This window comes from Mirounga angustirostris, unplaced genomic scaffold, assembly GCF_029215605.1.
Source record: "Mirounga angustirostris isolate CCGP_5_RB_7025 unplaced genomic scaffold, mMirAng1.0.hap1 SCAF_15, whole genome shotgun sequence".
Classification (NCBI taxonomy): Eukaryota; Metazoa; Chordata; class Mammalia; order Carnivora; family Phocidae; genus Mirounga; species Mirounga angustirostris.
The window spans coordinates 73,956,761-73,971,454 of NW_026991723.1; the positions used below are offsets into that span (position 1 = coordinate 73,956,761).

General features: G+C 53.6%; 1 protein-coding gene across 7 annotated transcripts in view; it reads left to right on the forward strand.

Moving 5' to 3' along the window:
- The window catches only part of RGS3 (regulator of G protein signaling 3), a 117,541-nt gene that overhangs the window by 37,716 nt on the left and 65,131 nt on the right, over nt 1–14,694 (forward strand). For 6 of the 7 annotated variants that reach the window (XM_064579320.1, XM_064579321.1, XM_045882986.3 and 3 more), the window contains 6 exons: nt 171–276; nt 1,096–1,447; nt 2,323–2,362; nt 6,459–6,655; nt 8,911–8,994; nt 14,453–14,564. In XM_064579320.1, coding sequence (XP_064435390.1) covers nt 171–276; nt 1,096–1,447; nt 2,323–2,362; nt 6,459–6,655; nt 8,911–8,994; nt 14,453–14,564 — 891 coding nt within the window. The remainder of the gene's footprint in view (nt 1–170; nt 277–1,095; nt 1,448–2,322; nt 2,363–6,458; nt 6,656–8,910; nt 8,995–14,452; nt 14,565–14,694) is intronic. The other variant, XM_064579322.1, reaches the window with a different exon arrangement.

Sequence of the window (14,694 nt, forward strand, 5' to 3'; positions counted from 1 at the left end):
CAAGGACCCTGAGGGCCACCAAGGTCGGCCCCGCATTTCGCAGATGAGGGAACAGAGGGGCAGGGCAGTGTGCCCCTTGTGAGGTCACTGTGGAAGCCATGACTGTAGGCCCCTGGACAGTGTCCTGAGCTCCACGGGAGCCCTTGGGTGGCTTTTCTCTGTCCCTGCAGGAGGTCCAGCCGAGCGGGCAGGGCTGCAGCAGCTGGACACGGTGCTGCAGCTGAATGAGAGGCCCGTGGAGCACTGGAAATGCGTGGAGCTGGCCCATGAGATCCGGTGACAGGGGCAGGGGCGGGGGGGGCGGGGTGGGGAGGAGGCGGGGAGGCTTTGGGCCTCAGGCTAATGGCACAGCTGCCCCCTGCCCCCTGCCTTGGGCACAAGGCCTCACCCTCCCCTCCTCGGCGCAGCTGTGAGCAATTCACTCTGCTCCTCAGGGACTCAGTGTCTTGGCCTGCAAATGGAAGGTTCAGGCTCAGAGCAATTTTGGATTGCCTGGAGCGAACAGCGGCCAAGATGCTCTCAAACAGACCCTACGGTTCCTGTTGCGGCTCCAGGGTGGCCCTTTCTACTCCAGCTCATTATTTCTGTGACTTCAGAGCTAAGCCTGTTGTTTTTAAAGGATGTGTAGATGTTGCAAATGTTTCAAGTGCATACTTGAAAAATTATTCTTTAGAATGTTTGGGTCCCCTAAGTTTTGGCCCGCTGGAGTGAAACTCTCATGACCATTTTAGGTATACTTCTAGAATGACTGGACGTGGGGTTGCACAGAGGTGGCTTGCTCGCTCCTCCTTGCTTAGACTCTGCCCGTGGCCGACATCACTAGTAGGGTCTGGTACTCTTGGTTAACCTGGCCTTGGCCTCAGGGTCCTTCTCAGCCACTGCCAGTCAGCTAGAGTTGACTGATCTAAGGAACACTTTTGCTGTCTCAGCTTGAGATGGCCCCTCACCTCCCTTCCTGCCCGACTACTGGGGGCTTCTCTCCCCTCCCCCACCCTTCTTCTCTGCCCCGTAGGCCCCTGCCCTGGCTGACTTTCCCCAAACTCAACTTCTTTGTGTCACCCCCGCCCCCCTCCCCACCCCACCCCCCAACTGTAGGAACTGCTCCAGTGAGATCATCCTGCTCGTGTGGCGCATGGTCCCCCAGGTCAAGCCGGGGCCAGACGGCGGGGTCCTGCGGCGGGCCTCCTGCAAGTCGACGCACGACCTCCAGTCCCCCCCCAATAAGCGGGAGAAGAACTGCACCCACGGGGCCCAGGCGCGGCCTGAACAGCGCCACAGCTGCCACTTGGTGTGTGACAGTTCCGAGGGGCTGCTCCTCGGGGGCTGGGAGCGCTACACAGAGGTGGCCAAGCGCGGGGGCCAGCACACCCTGCCCGCGCTGTCCCGCGCCACCGCCTCCACTGACCCCAACTACATCATCCTGGCCCCACTGAACCCTGGGAGCCAGGTACGGACAGCCGGTCTCGGGGGAGGCGGAGGGTTTGGGCCCCTGGCCTCGCACTACAGGTGTAGGGAGGAGCCTGCAAGGGGCTGGAAGTGTTCAGGGAGGAGGCGGGGTATGTGTCAGCTTCCCGCCAGAGATGGCTGTTCTGGGGAGAGAGAGCAGATGGGTACCTGCGGCCCAGGGCACAGATCCAGGCCCACGGGATGTCACAGGGAGGAAGATTTCACCTCGAAAGAAGGAAGACCTTTCTGCCAGTCTCTGCTTTTTCTACAGTGTGGAATGGGCTGTGGTGAGAGGGCTGTTCCCCCTGTCACGGGTGGGAACCCAGACACCGCAGATGGCACGGTGGGCCGAGGAGTACGCGCACCAAAACGTTGGTCCCATGGGACACTCTGGGGGAAAAGTGTCCCGAGGTCAAATAAGCTTGAGAAATACCCCAAACTCTCCTCCTCTTCTGGGAGATTCCCAGTGCACAGGAGCCTACTCGAGGCTCTGGGGGTGTCTTGCGGGGGAGGATGGTTTCACCCAGCATTTCCCCAATTCCCCTGACGGCACACCCTTTGTGGCGGGCCTGGTAGTGACCCATGGCGCCACCGTCGCCTGGAACGCACTTTGGAACAAGCCACCATCAAGAAAGCTGGGGACACGGCCAAGGGGTTACACTGGATGAACGTTAAGGCTCTGCCCAACTCTTAACATTCTAGAGGATTCTGGAATCTGTAATCCCTCCAAGCACCACCCTCTGCTCCTTAGCCAGGGCTGCTGGGTCTTGTGCCCTGAGGTGCTCCCTTCCTATGGCTAGGCTGTGGGTGAGCAGCCTGCCTAGTTGTCCCTCCCCGTTCCTGGGGCTGAGGTGATTCTTCTGTCTTCTTTTGCAGCTGCTGCGGCCTGTGTACCAGGAGGATGCCATCCCCGAAGGTGGGTCTGTCCTCCGCTGCTGTGCCCTCCAAGCCCCAGAGAGATGTGAGGTCAGCCGTCCGGAGCCCCGCACATTGACACGGACTCTCTTTCCCCTCCATACCCGTTCTCCCTCCCTGAACCAGTATCTTTCCTCCTTGGAGCCTGAACAAGCAGGAAGAAGGGGTCTTCCCACAGCAGTCTAGGAGGTGGTGTTCAGGATTCCGGCATTCGATTGGGACTCATTCCATTTTACTGAGCAACCGATATGTGTTAGGTGCCATACCTGGTCGGGCCCGCTCAAAACAGGGGCATGGAGGGCTCAACTCGGAGTTGCATGATTGTGAACAATCCACGTCCCCTCCCTGAGCCTCAGGGAGTTCAGTTTCTTCATCTATAAACTGGGGCTGACAGTTCCCACCTCAGAGAGTTGTCGGGAGGGGTAAAGGAGAGACTGTGAGTAGGGAGTGTGCCCATGGAGGGAGGCTACACAGAAGATGGCTGTCCTTGAACTGCAAGGGCGTCTCTGTACCCGTTCTTCTCCTTTGGCCTTTGAATCTTGGCCCTGTGTTTTAAGAGCCAAGGGGAGAAGCTGAGCTCAAAACCAGGGCCCCCTCAGGACGCCTGAGATACCAGTCTTGGTGCTGGAACTGGTAGGGCATTCTGGAAGGCCCTCCACGTGCCTGCCGGGGTCCAGCTGACTCAAGTCCAGCTGGTATCTGGAAGGTGGGGACCAGCCTTGCCTGGTGGTCCTATGCTCGAGCCTTTTCTCTAGTGCCTACAGAATGCCTGGTGACTTCCTTCCTTGAGAGGGGCCTTTTCCCAGCCGTTTGCAGACTCACTTCCTTGCCGCCCTCCCCATCCGTGGTGTGAAGTCGATGCTGGCTTGTAGCGGGTACTTGGAAGAATGCCTGGGCCTTTGGGGGTTGGGGGGAAAGGGCTCCCATCAGGCCCAGAGCTGCTGATGGAAGGCATCTGCATTCCCTCTAGGGTAGGCCATTTGGATGGATGAGCCTGGTCTGTTGGAAATGCATCTGTGTTCCTTCTGGAGAGGAGTCTGATAGTTATTCAACACTGAGTTCTTAAAAAGCTTTTAGTCAGCGCATTAGGTTAGAGTGGGGTGTCACTGCTAAACGGTGACTTCATTAAGGCAGGGCCTCGGCCGACTCATCTCTGAGGACCCGGTGCTGGCCCTGGTGTGTGGCAGACATCAGGTACTCAGTAGAATTTCAGCCGAGTGACCGAGTGAAGGAGAATGACCCTGGCTGGTTGCTGCTGGGCTTTGAAGGCTGATCACGGAGCTCAGGAGCTGGAGAGCCTGCTGCTCGCGGTGGGCCGGTGATGTGGGATCGAGTCCTTCTCGGCCTGACACGTGCCTCTCGGAGCCCTCCCATCCGGGGTCCGCGTTTTGATTCCCCTCTGAGAATACAGTATTGAGTGAACCAAGGACATAGTCATCTAGGCCACGGAGAGAGAGGGACAAGGAGATGTGAGAGTGTCCACAACAGTGGTAGCTTTTTGAAGGCATTGGATTAAGAACTTGACCTTCCTTCATTTGCTCTTCACAGTAATGGCTGTTTTTGGTATGCAAGGATATCTTGGCTCTTTATCAGCAATCAAGTCTTCACAGCTCCCAGTCCTGGAGTTCAGAGGAAGGGGTGGGACTGAACCTTCCCTTAAACACACTCGGGGTTCTTCAGAGGCCCGGGGCGGTCACCATGGTGTTGACTTCTGCCTCCTCCTCTGGCTGGGCCGCCTGGCCTCCTTTTGCAGGGGCAGGTTGAGCCATCCAGAGTTGAGCGGTGTCTGGTGCCCTTCTGAGGCCTAGGGCGCTTGCTGCTTGTAGTTGACATATTCCCTGGGGCCGCTGGTGCCCTCAGCGTTGTCCCCTGCACTGCGAAGGGGCCGAGCCTCAGATTCTCCAGGACCAGAGCGGGATGGCTGCCAGGGCTCGCCTTGGAAGCCGGAGCAAAGCTGAGTAATTATTGTGTTTGGTCAGTGGAGCAGGTGATGTGGGGGTTTGGACCAGGGGATGTTAAGGTGGGAAGTCAAGGAGTTTGACTTCACAGAGCTCAGTAGCTGGGTTGCAACCCGGGCTGGTTTTAAAAAAGAGGTACTTCAGAAAATCCATTTTGGAGAGCCACGCCCACTTGCCACAAGTTATCCAGGGGTGTGTGGAGATGGGGCTCTCAGGCGTGACCGCTGCATATGTTGGGTCCATCTTGCTCTATACCTTATACTGGTCAAGTGTCCTCGGGCAGGTCACCCAGGGCTCAAATTCAAGTGTCTTTTCCAGCTCAAATCCAGGGCAGATCTGGAGACACAGGATGGGTTCTTTCAGCAAAGAGGAGAGGCCTGGCAGCACACACACCCCTCTGGGGCTGAGGTCGGGGGCCAGATCAGAGGAGGGGCTGTGGAACTGCTTCCATGCATCCATCCTCCCCGGTCCCCGCTCCCTTCCCCAGCCCGTGGGCTCACATTCTTTCTACTCTTCTCTAAGCCACTGCTTGAAGAGGCAGGAAGTGGTTTAAGTTATTATGGTTTGAGTCCTGCCCTAAGATACGGCTGTGATGGCTCTGATCGGTGGTCACTTGTGATGGGGATCTGGCTTGTTTTTCTCACCCGGCTCGGTGAGAAGGGGCATGTGGTGGGCGGAGGAAGTAAGTGTGAGATCTTCTGAGCTGAGTTTTTCCTCTGAGGCCAGGGACCTCGCGTTGGTGGGGAGCTTCCCCCGAGATGTAGCTGGACTCGGACCACCTGTTCACCCCCTGGCTGCTGGGCCTCGGGGGGTGGTGGAAGGATGCCTGGGTCCTGGGACGTAGGCCAGGCATTGGGGTCAGTTGCCCACCTAGCAGCAGGAGCCCCCCCAGAGGCGGCCCAGGTATTTACGGAGCCCGAATGCAATGCACTTGGCCTCCTACCTGCTTGCACCCAAGAATCCCTGACTTTTTAGCTACTCTGTGTCTTGTTCCTCTGCTCAGTGGACAGGACCCAATAAAAACCTGCATGCTATCTCTTGTTCAGCGTGGGGTTTGTGTCCAGCAGCATCCCCTTAAAGAGGAACCCCAGCCATGCAGCCTTCTGCTCTCTTCCCTGAAGTGTTTCTCTCTCTCTGTGTCCTTTTTCTGATTAGAATAGAGTGTGAGTTGGCCAACCAGAGTACCTTCTGACTTCAGTGAAGCCTAGGATTTTCAGAGTCTGTGGGGCACCTGATTAACTTGCTTTTCTGAGTAGAGGACCACAACAACACGAGCCACATTAAGTTAGCAGCTAACCTTTGTTGTGCACGTACCAGATCCCAGGCGTTGTTCTAGGGCTTTCCTTGAGCATCTCCCTGAATCCTCACAGCAACCCAATGAACTTGGTACTGTTACTGCAGCTGAGGAAACCAAGACTCTAAGGGGGAGAAGTGAGTGGCTGAAGGTCACCAAGCTAGTAAGCAGAGGAGTGGGGACTGGGCACAGCCATACGGCCTCAGAGCTCGTGTTCTTTCCCGAGAACTGGGCTAGCAGGTGCCACTCCTTATTTTAGACTGACATAGGCGGAGCCAGGCCGCCCTGTGGCTAATAGAGGGCAGGCTCCAATACAGCCTAGGAAAGTCCTCTGTCTCTGCTACCACTGGACCTCCAGGCCTTCTGTCCGTGGGACCTGGAAGGCGAGGGAACAGGTGAGCTACACTGGGCACGCAGAGGGAGCCGTGGGGCTTGGTGTCGGCGTGTCCGATTGTTCTATGTGGGACTGTGGGTCCGGTGAGGTCAGATCTTCTGATTTCTCAAATATGAGAGAAATTTCCTGATTTTGAAAAACACGAGGCCAAACTGATAGGTCTGACTCGGGCACCAGACACGAGACGGGGACTGCTGCCTCCATCCTAGTTGGTGGTTCCTGGCTCCATCTGAGTCCCAGAGTCGCTTCTTTATGGGTCAGTAACTCCCACTAGAGTGTGAGGGATTTCCCTGTGGCCTGAGACCCTTCTGAGGCCTCCCTCTGTGTTCAGTAGCTTGCATAGGGCCTGGCATGTAGCATACATGGGCTGGCCGTGTCTGTGTTCTCTCTTTCTGCAGAGGGGATGCCTTTACGTGGAAATGCCTCATGGTCCCCCATTTCTGTTCCCCAGAATCAGGTAGTCCCAGTAAAGGGAAGTCCTACGCAGGCCTGGGGAAGAAGTCCCGGCTGATGAAGACAGTGCAGACCATGAAAGGCCACGGCAACTACCAGAACTGCCCGGTCATGAGGCCGCACACCCCACACTCAAGCTATGGCACCTACGTCACCCTGGCCCCCAAGGTCCTGGTGTTCCCGGTCTTTGTTCAGGTGAGCTAGTGGTTGGCCCCAAGGGCTCCCTCGTGAGATGAGAAAGAGGAAGGTCCTTCACCCCAGGATCATTCCAGAAGGGTTCCCTTTGGGGAAAGAAATGACTTCAGGTGCTCAGGCTTCTGGGGGTTATACTGAGGGAGCAGAGGTTTCCAGGGGAGGACCAGGAGAGCGGGGGCAGGGAAGCCGAGCAAAGAGGGGCTCTTCTCCCTGCCCCCTCTCCCAGTTTTCCCTTCCTCTGGGGACAGGGCAGGCTCACTACAGTTCCTAGTTGGCATTCCCATGGGGCCTGCTTGCTGAGGCTTCTGCTCTCTGGCCCATCCAGTGGTTTGTTGTTTGGAAATGACCAAGGGAGAGCCTTGAAGTCTGGCGTCCTGTCTGGTCTCCTCGGTCTTAGCAAACGTGTCTGGCCAGTATTAGCTGGTGGCCTGAGACTCATTTCCATCCCCTTCTCCTACTTCTCCCTCTGCTTCTTCCTTCTCTTCCTCTCCATTTCCAAACCTCTATGGCTTCCATCCCCCAGACGCCATTAGTGTGAACACATAGGTGTGTTTTCTGTGTGCATGTACACACTTCAGAAGGAAAACCGAGCAGCCTCCTAGTGCACTTTTTCTATCCTTTTGCCTTTTTTAAATGAAAGTTGCAGCAGGAACGTTCCCCGCGTCCACTAAATACTCTCCGAGCCTTTGATCTGTAGTAGCTGCACACTATTCTAGCTCACGGACATGTGTTTATTTAACTAGCTCTCTGTTCAGATAGACTTCTGTCTCCTTCCTTTGCTATTGCAAACAACTCTGTGATGAAAATCCTTGTGCATGAATTGCCCCTTTGATTATTTTCCTTGGGAGAGAGGCCTGGAAGTGACATGACAGTGTCATGCATCATAAACATGTCAAAGGCTCTTTATATATATTGACAAATGGCTTTCCAGAAAGACCGTGTTAGTTGGTCCTCTCATCAGCAACCTAGAGGAGACACAGTCCAGGGGCTTAATTTCTGACCACGCCTTCCCTCTGCATGAACCTCTGGTGGGTGACACCCCTTTCCTCAGATGGCTCCCGCCTTTCTTTTGGTCTCTTCTCTTTCTCAGGACGGGACCACAAAGCTCTTGGCATCCACAGGAGTTATTTTTCATTTTCCTTTTAAAATCTTTACAGAAAATGAAAACTCGTTTTCAGAAAGTTATAATAACGTTTAAATTGTAAAGTACATAAACCCAAAACGGCCTAACAAATACACAGTTGAACCAATTGTTGTAAAGCGGGTGTCCACTGAGATAAAGCTGTAGGCCGTGGCTGCCACTCCAGAGGCCAAACGTTTCCTCCCGATCCCAGTGCCCTCCTCCCTGCTGCGCCTACCCGCGAGCTCGAGCTCGACTCCCTGATAGTCATTTCCTTGCTTCCCTTTACTTTGATCACCTCTGTGTGCTTTCCTGGAGAACGTGTTTTGTTTGGCCTCTTCTGGGGCCTTGCTTCTTTCACCTCACATTCTTCGTGAGATCCATCCAGGGGCTTGTACGTAGTGGACATTTGCTTCATTATCTTTCTTCCAGCACCTTGCTTGGTGTCAGGTACCTAGAAGCCATGTTATAAATATGCATTCACCCAGGATAAGCCCTGCTGGGTCATCCAGATCTTAGGGAGCTTTCTCTGGGCTGGGCAGGGGGCAGGGGCTCCTGAGCGGGGACGGGGGAGGATGATAGGGTGGGTGAGAAGTTTGGGTGAGAATTGGTCCCTGGGGACTGCTTGCTGGGAAGGAGTCCCTTAACTCAAGCATGTTATGCATGTAGAGCAGGGACCGGCCTGGCTCTGAAGGGACCAAAGTGACCATATCTGGCATGAGGCTCTCAGGATCTGGGGCCTGGCAGCAGGGACTTTCCCCGTGAGGCTGGAATGGGACAGATGGAGGAGAGTGGGGGCTGGGGGGGCCCCCCGGAGCCCAGCGGAGTCGGGGAGCTTGGGGGAGGTCTGTGAGTGCCTAAACGTGTGGTTGGACTTCCTGCCAGAGCCTGGCTCTTACAGTGGGGCTTGGTGGGGAAGGTGGCAGCGACAGTTCCGGCCAGGACAAGAGCATCTGTCTTTCTGTTTCCACCTGTGTGTGAGGGGGCGTGTGGGCTCTCAGGGGTGGGGGGGGGCGTGGTGCTGGAGGCTTCTTTCAGTCAGTCGAGAGGGTTCTCTGTGGCTGGCTCTGGCAAGCTGCCTCCCCCCACACCCCATCTCCACTGGGCCTCTCTGAACTGCCTGCGTTGTGTTCAGCCTTTAGATCTCTGTAACCCTGCCCGGACTCTCCTGTTGTCTGAGGAGCTGCGGCTATACGAGGGGAGGAACAAGGCTGTTGAGGTAAGGCTTACACGTGTGGCTTCACCGACATCCTCCAGGCCCCTAACTTTTCTCTTCCTCATGGTCTTAGAATTGTACAGTCTCAGGGTAGAAAAATCCTGAAGTCTTCCACCTCCATCCCCGTCCATCCCCCTCCTTACCAAATGGCTACCCATCTTGTTTTTGTACATTTCCAGTGATGGGGAGCTCACCACCTCTCAAAGCTGTTTAGTCCATCTTTGATGGTTAGAAAGTTTCCCCAGCCCCACAAGACATCGCATTGTTTATCCCAACTTCCTCTAAGGAGCAGGAGAGGTGGTAGTTTACCCTGGCTGTGATGAATGACTTCGTAGGTAAGAAGATTGGAGCTATTAGCCAAAGAGAATTTTTTTTTTTTAAAGATTTTATTTATTTATTTGAGAGAGAGAATGAGAGACAGAGAGCACGAGAGGGAAGCGGGTCAGAGGGAGAAGCAGACCCCCCGCCGAGCAGGGAGCCCGATGCGGGACTCGATCCCGGGACTCCAGGATCATGACCTGAGCCGAAGGCAGTCGCTTAACCAACTGAGCCACCCAGGCGCCCCTAGCCAAAGAGAATTTTTGAAGGAGCGTCAGTTACTCAGGTTTTCCAGGTCTGTATTTACCCAAATCCCAAATCCTCTTCTAAGGAGTAAGTCTGTGATTTCTTCTGGGCTCTCGCTCTGCCAGCAGAGGCCTGGGTGTGGAGATCACGCCGTTCTGCCTGGGAGCTGGCCTCTGTTCATCTCTAACTGGGGGAATTTCCCTCCCCCCACAATCCCCAGAGTTGGCTCGGGCCTGTGAAATCTACTTGGCACCAAAGTTGGAGCCCTGGGATCTGACTGGCCTATCTGGGGGCTTGCTGCTCATCAGGCCGGCCGTGGGGCTTGGCTGAGCTGAGTGGCAGCTTGTGGGTAGTGCAATGATCTGGTTTGTTCTCCTCTGAGCCAGTGGTAGTGTGTGTCTTTGAGGCAGCTGAGGTTAGCTGATCTCTAAGGGCCCGTTCAGCCTCAGCGTTCTGCGACCTTCTGTGTAATTGTGGCTAAGCAGGAGGCTGCTTTTGTTTTTTCTCGACAAGGGGACCAGAACTCGTGTGTTGCAAAGGAGCATTCTCTCTTTCTCCCCGGGGAGACCGCATGCTTATTTCTACCCCATGGGCATTGCTCACTACATTTCTGGACTTCCTCTTGAGGAGCTTTCTTAGGAACTTTGGCATATCTTCTGAGTTGCCTCTGAGAGAGTAAAACTTCATCTTGGTGGGGTGGTTTGAGTTTTAGGAACAAGAAGTCTCTTGGAGCTGGGCTTGATGAGTAAGTGTGTGATGGAGCTAAGTCAGGTGGCCAAGGGTCAGAAAGTGAGGTGTGGCTACAAATTCACAAGACCCAGAAGAAGGCAGAAATGGCAGCAATCCTGAAATACACACGTCTGCCTAAATTTGCTCTTTTGTTTGTCCTCTCACCATTAGGTGCTCAAACACCGAGCACTTGCTGTGTATTCTCACGGTGCATGCATTTTACATAGTAGATCTTAAATTAGCTCCTGCAGCATCCTCATGAGAGGCCCGGTTGTCCCCATTCTACAGATGAGGAAGCTGAGGCTCCAGTGAGATTAACTGGAACCCAAGGGTCTCAAGGCTCATTAGGGACAGAGCCAACTTTAGCAGTTGGATCTCTGGCTCAGCACTGCTTTCTCACGCTGCCTCTGGCATGTTTGTTGAAAAACAGACTGGCAAGCACAGACTGGAGCCATAGCCTGATTATATTTACAATCTGTCCAAAAAATCTTTGTTTAGTGGATCTTTGGAGTCTTAGAATTAAGATATCCCTTTTGAGGATTGAAGGAAGTGATTTGAAGACAAAGTAAATATATTTCTTTTTCTTTTTTCTTTTTTCTTTTTTTTTTAAGATTTTATTTATTCATTTGAGACACAGAGATACAGAGAGAGAGAGAAAGCATGAGCAGAGAGAGAGGCAGAGGGAGAGGGAGAAGCAGGCTCCTCGCTGAGCCAGGAGCCCGATGTGGGGCTCGATCCCAGGACCCTGGGATCATGACCTGAGCTGAAGGCAGACGCTGAACCATCTAAGCCACCCAGGTGCCCCAATATATTTCTTTTTCATGAAATATGCTGGGAAGCCAGTACATGGATCTTGGTACCTTCAGGTCAAAAATATGAACCAATTCAAGAGGTACTTGGATAAGTTTGTAGGATTGCAGTATTGGTTGGGCCCTCTGAAGTCGTCCGTTCTGACTGCTTCTCTGTAACTTTCCAGCTGAAGGTTTTCCAGCCAGTTTTTGATCTGCAGAGGCAGCCCCTCCAGGCATAGGTTTTGTTACTTGGAGAGGGCTAAATTGTCGAAAGTTCTCCCTTACCCGTAACAGAAATCTTTATTCCTGGAATGTTCTCCCCTTGTTCTTCTTCCCATCTCTTCTCCGAGCATGCTCCAGTTGGCTAATGTCTGTGAGCTGATGCAGTCTCACACTGGGCTGCCCCACATCATACCCCCTCCCAGAAGTCACACACTTGAGTAACGTGCCCTGAGATCAAATCAGCATTATGGCGGAGCCTCGCTTACATGTTCGAACAATAGCTGTTGAGTATCTACCATGTAGCCAGGCCCTGCACTCAAGGTCACAGGGGAACTATGGGGCACAAGATAGACACACCCTTACTTTATGCACTGACTCACTGAGTTTACCATTAACTAAGGCACCAAGGTCTGCCTTTAGGCAAGATCTCCAGAGAAAGCTCAGTTAGGGCTACCTGGGAGAAGTGAACCTCCAAGTTGCAAGGATTTCCTAACCAAGCAAAACCCTTGAGCCTCTGGGAAAGCAGATGTATCCTTGGAGCAGGTGTGGGGAAGATACCTGGCGGCTCCCATGGCCTGTTGTGGAAGTCAGCAGGTAACTGGGCCTTGGAGATGGGCATCACTCCCCTGTGGGCCGCTGCAGCTCCTTCTGGATGCTGGTGACAAGGGAGAGGGGCCCACCTGGCACGCTTGCCCCTCTGCCCTGCCTCCAGCTGTGTGCCATCTCTGTCCTTTCCCTGACCCGACCCTCGGGAAATTCTTCATTCATGCCTTAATCACTTCCTGTCTAGACCACATTCTCAGCTCTGGGAATTGGGGCCAGAGCGGTGGCCTGCAGCTTTTCTCACCTTGCCCATGGTCTTCCCTGGTTGCCATCCACCTAGCTCTCTTGGAGGCTGGGACATTTTTTGACATTTTACGTTCCTGACAGCCTGCCCCCCGCCGACCCTTCCCTGGCCAGCTTCCCTATGGGTCCGGAGGTGACCGCCAGATTTCTTCTGAGTGGGAAAGCCTGCAGGTTTGCTCAGAGAGTCAACCCCTCAGATCCTTCTCAGCTCTCAGATCATTTTCTTCCCCTCCCTTAGCTTTACTTTGGGTCTCCTTTGCTTTTCTGTTTTGGTCCCTGCTTGGATTCTTTCACATTCAGGGGCAGGACAGCTGTAGGCTTCTTGCTACCTCTCCATATTAGGGGAGCTTTGGGGTCAGCCAGACCTGGGCAATGTCCCTGGCTGTGTGGCCTTGGACAGGTCACTTAACCTCTCTGAGCTGCAGGGTCCCCATCTATAAATGAAGGCAGTGATGTTATTTACAAGTAAGAATCCACTGAGCAGAAAGAAAGAACTTAACAGATGGGGACTTCTTTTAGGCTCTGTTGGGTCAGGACTGTGGTTTGGAAGGGGTCTGGAGAGAGTCACTGCCAGGATCCCTCCCAGCCCACGGTTCCGGAGCTCTTGTGTTTGGTCCCCCTTGGAGAAGCTAGGGCCCCTGAGAGCCTCCTGCTCCAGGACACCCCTATTATCCCTGTGGCCCAGCTTCCTTCCTTCAAACTTCTCTGCACTGTGCTCAAGGTGTCAAGGGGTCCTTTGAAAAATATGTATATATTTTTAATCACAAAACTAATAGACTCTCTTGTCATACAATGCAAATTAAACAGAAATATAGGAAGTGAAATTCTGCTCCCCAGCGAAGAGTGTGGTATCTTAGACATTTAAAAAATGTACACATTTACAGTTTTATTTTACAAAATTGGATTATGTTGTAGGCATTTTTGCACATTGCACTCTTTGGCTTACATAGTGCAATGCGGGCACTCTGTGGGCAGATTTCTGCCCGCATTTCTGTCCACAGAGCTTTACTTTATTCTTTTAATAGTTGCATAAAATTCTACCATATGAAGATAATTTATTTTATCCATCCTCTGTTGATGGACATCTGTGTTCTTTTCTTTTTTTATCACAAAGATGCTGTTGAGAACATCCTTACAGTTTCGTAGAGGTGGAGTTGTCAGGTCATCTTAACAGCTGGAGAGCTAAACGTCACCATGTTAACTTTTGAAACTTGAGCAACCATCCCGCACACACTCGCTGTGGCCTTTGGGGGTGCACGCCAAGCCCTCTGGCTGACTCTTCTTACCTCAGAAGGGATGAAGCGTCAGGTTTGACACCTCACAGGGAAGTTCACATAATTAATAACACTTTGTTTTCTTTGGAGAATCTAAAATTGGATTTCATTGCTTTTAACTAAAGACCACTGCAGGATTTACAAAACAAAGAACAGTGTAATCTTTAGTGGCATTACGGGATCAAGTGGATTTTTTTTTAGCATGAAACTATGCTGAGCATGCCTGTTGGTTTACCTGTAATGTCTAAAAATAGCATTCTCCTTTTATTTTTGGAGTGGCTATATATATGCATAAAAGAGATACGAGTTCCATACATGTCTGTTTTGGAGCGGAAGTAACTGGCTTTTTCTCAGACCAATCTTGCATTAATGCAGTTAAAATTATCCTCGAGGAATGTGATAATAAGACCTCACACTGCACAGTGCTTCAGTTCACAGTCTACATGGGGTTCGTGAAAGAAGTCTGTGAGAGACCTGGGCAGGGATGCTCCCCGGTCCGTAGAGACGAGAAAACCAAAGCTGAGGGTTCGGGGACCCTAACCACGTGTTCGTGGCTCCCCAGTGGGAAGCGTCAGGACTTCTGACTCCAAGGGCAGTGCTCTTTCAGCCAGACGTTTAGAGGAGAATACAAGCAAATGGGCCAACATCCCGCAGCTTGAGGGTGGCGCCCAGCCAGCGGTGCTGGGCTGGAGATTCCAGGGGCGTGTAGTCAGGAAGATGGCCTGGCTGGGGGTGGGCCGTGGAGAGGCCTGCAGGGGCCACCTGCCGTGGAAGGTGAGGGTCGGATTTTATCCTATCCCCCGGCCCCCCTTCCGCCCGCTGTGATCAAGAGTGGAGGCATAGAAAACTGTAGCGCAAAGGGGAGGTCCTGGTTGCAGATCGCTTCTCTGTCCTTGGCGGAGGCCACACTGAGAGTCTGACCCTCGCTCTGCCCGACATGACGAGGACGCCTTACCTGGACCTCCCAGGGAGGTTGTGGCTCCTGGGCTCTGGGCCAGCAGAGCAGCTGGTTCAGCGTGCTCTGTCGTGATGCAGGTGACGCTCTTTGCCTACTCGGACCTGCTGCTCTTCACCAAGGAGGATGAGCCGGGCCGCTGCAACGTCCTGAGGAACCCCCTCTACCTCCAGAGTGTGAAGCTACAGGAAGGTAAGCGTGTGCCCCAGAGGTGCCCTGGACTCCCGCCTGCTTGCCCCGAGGCCCACATCCGTGCTGCCCGGTTTGGATTCTGCCCCTCCGGCGGCCGGGCTGCCAGCCATCAGTGGGGCATCTGAGCATG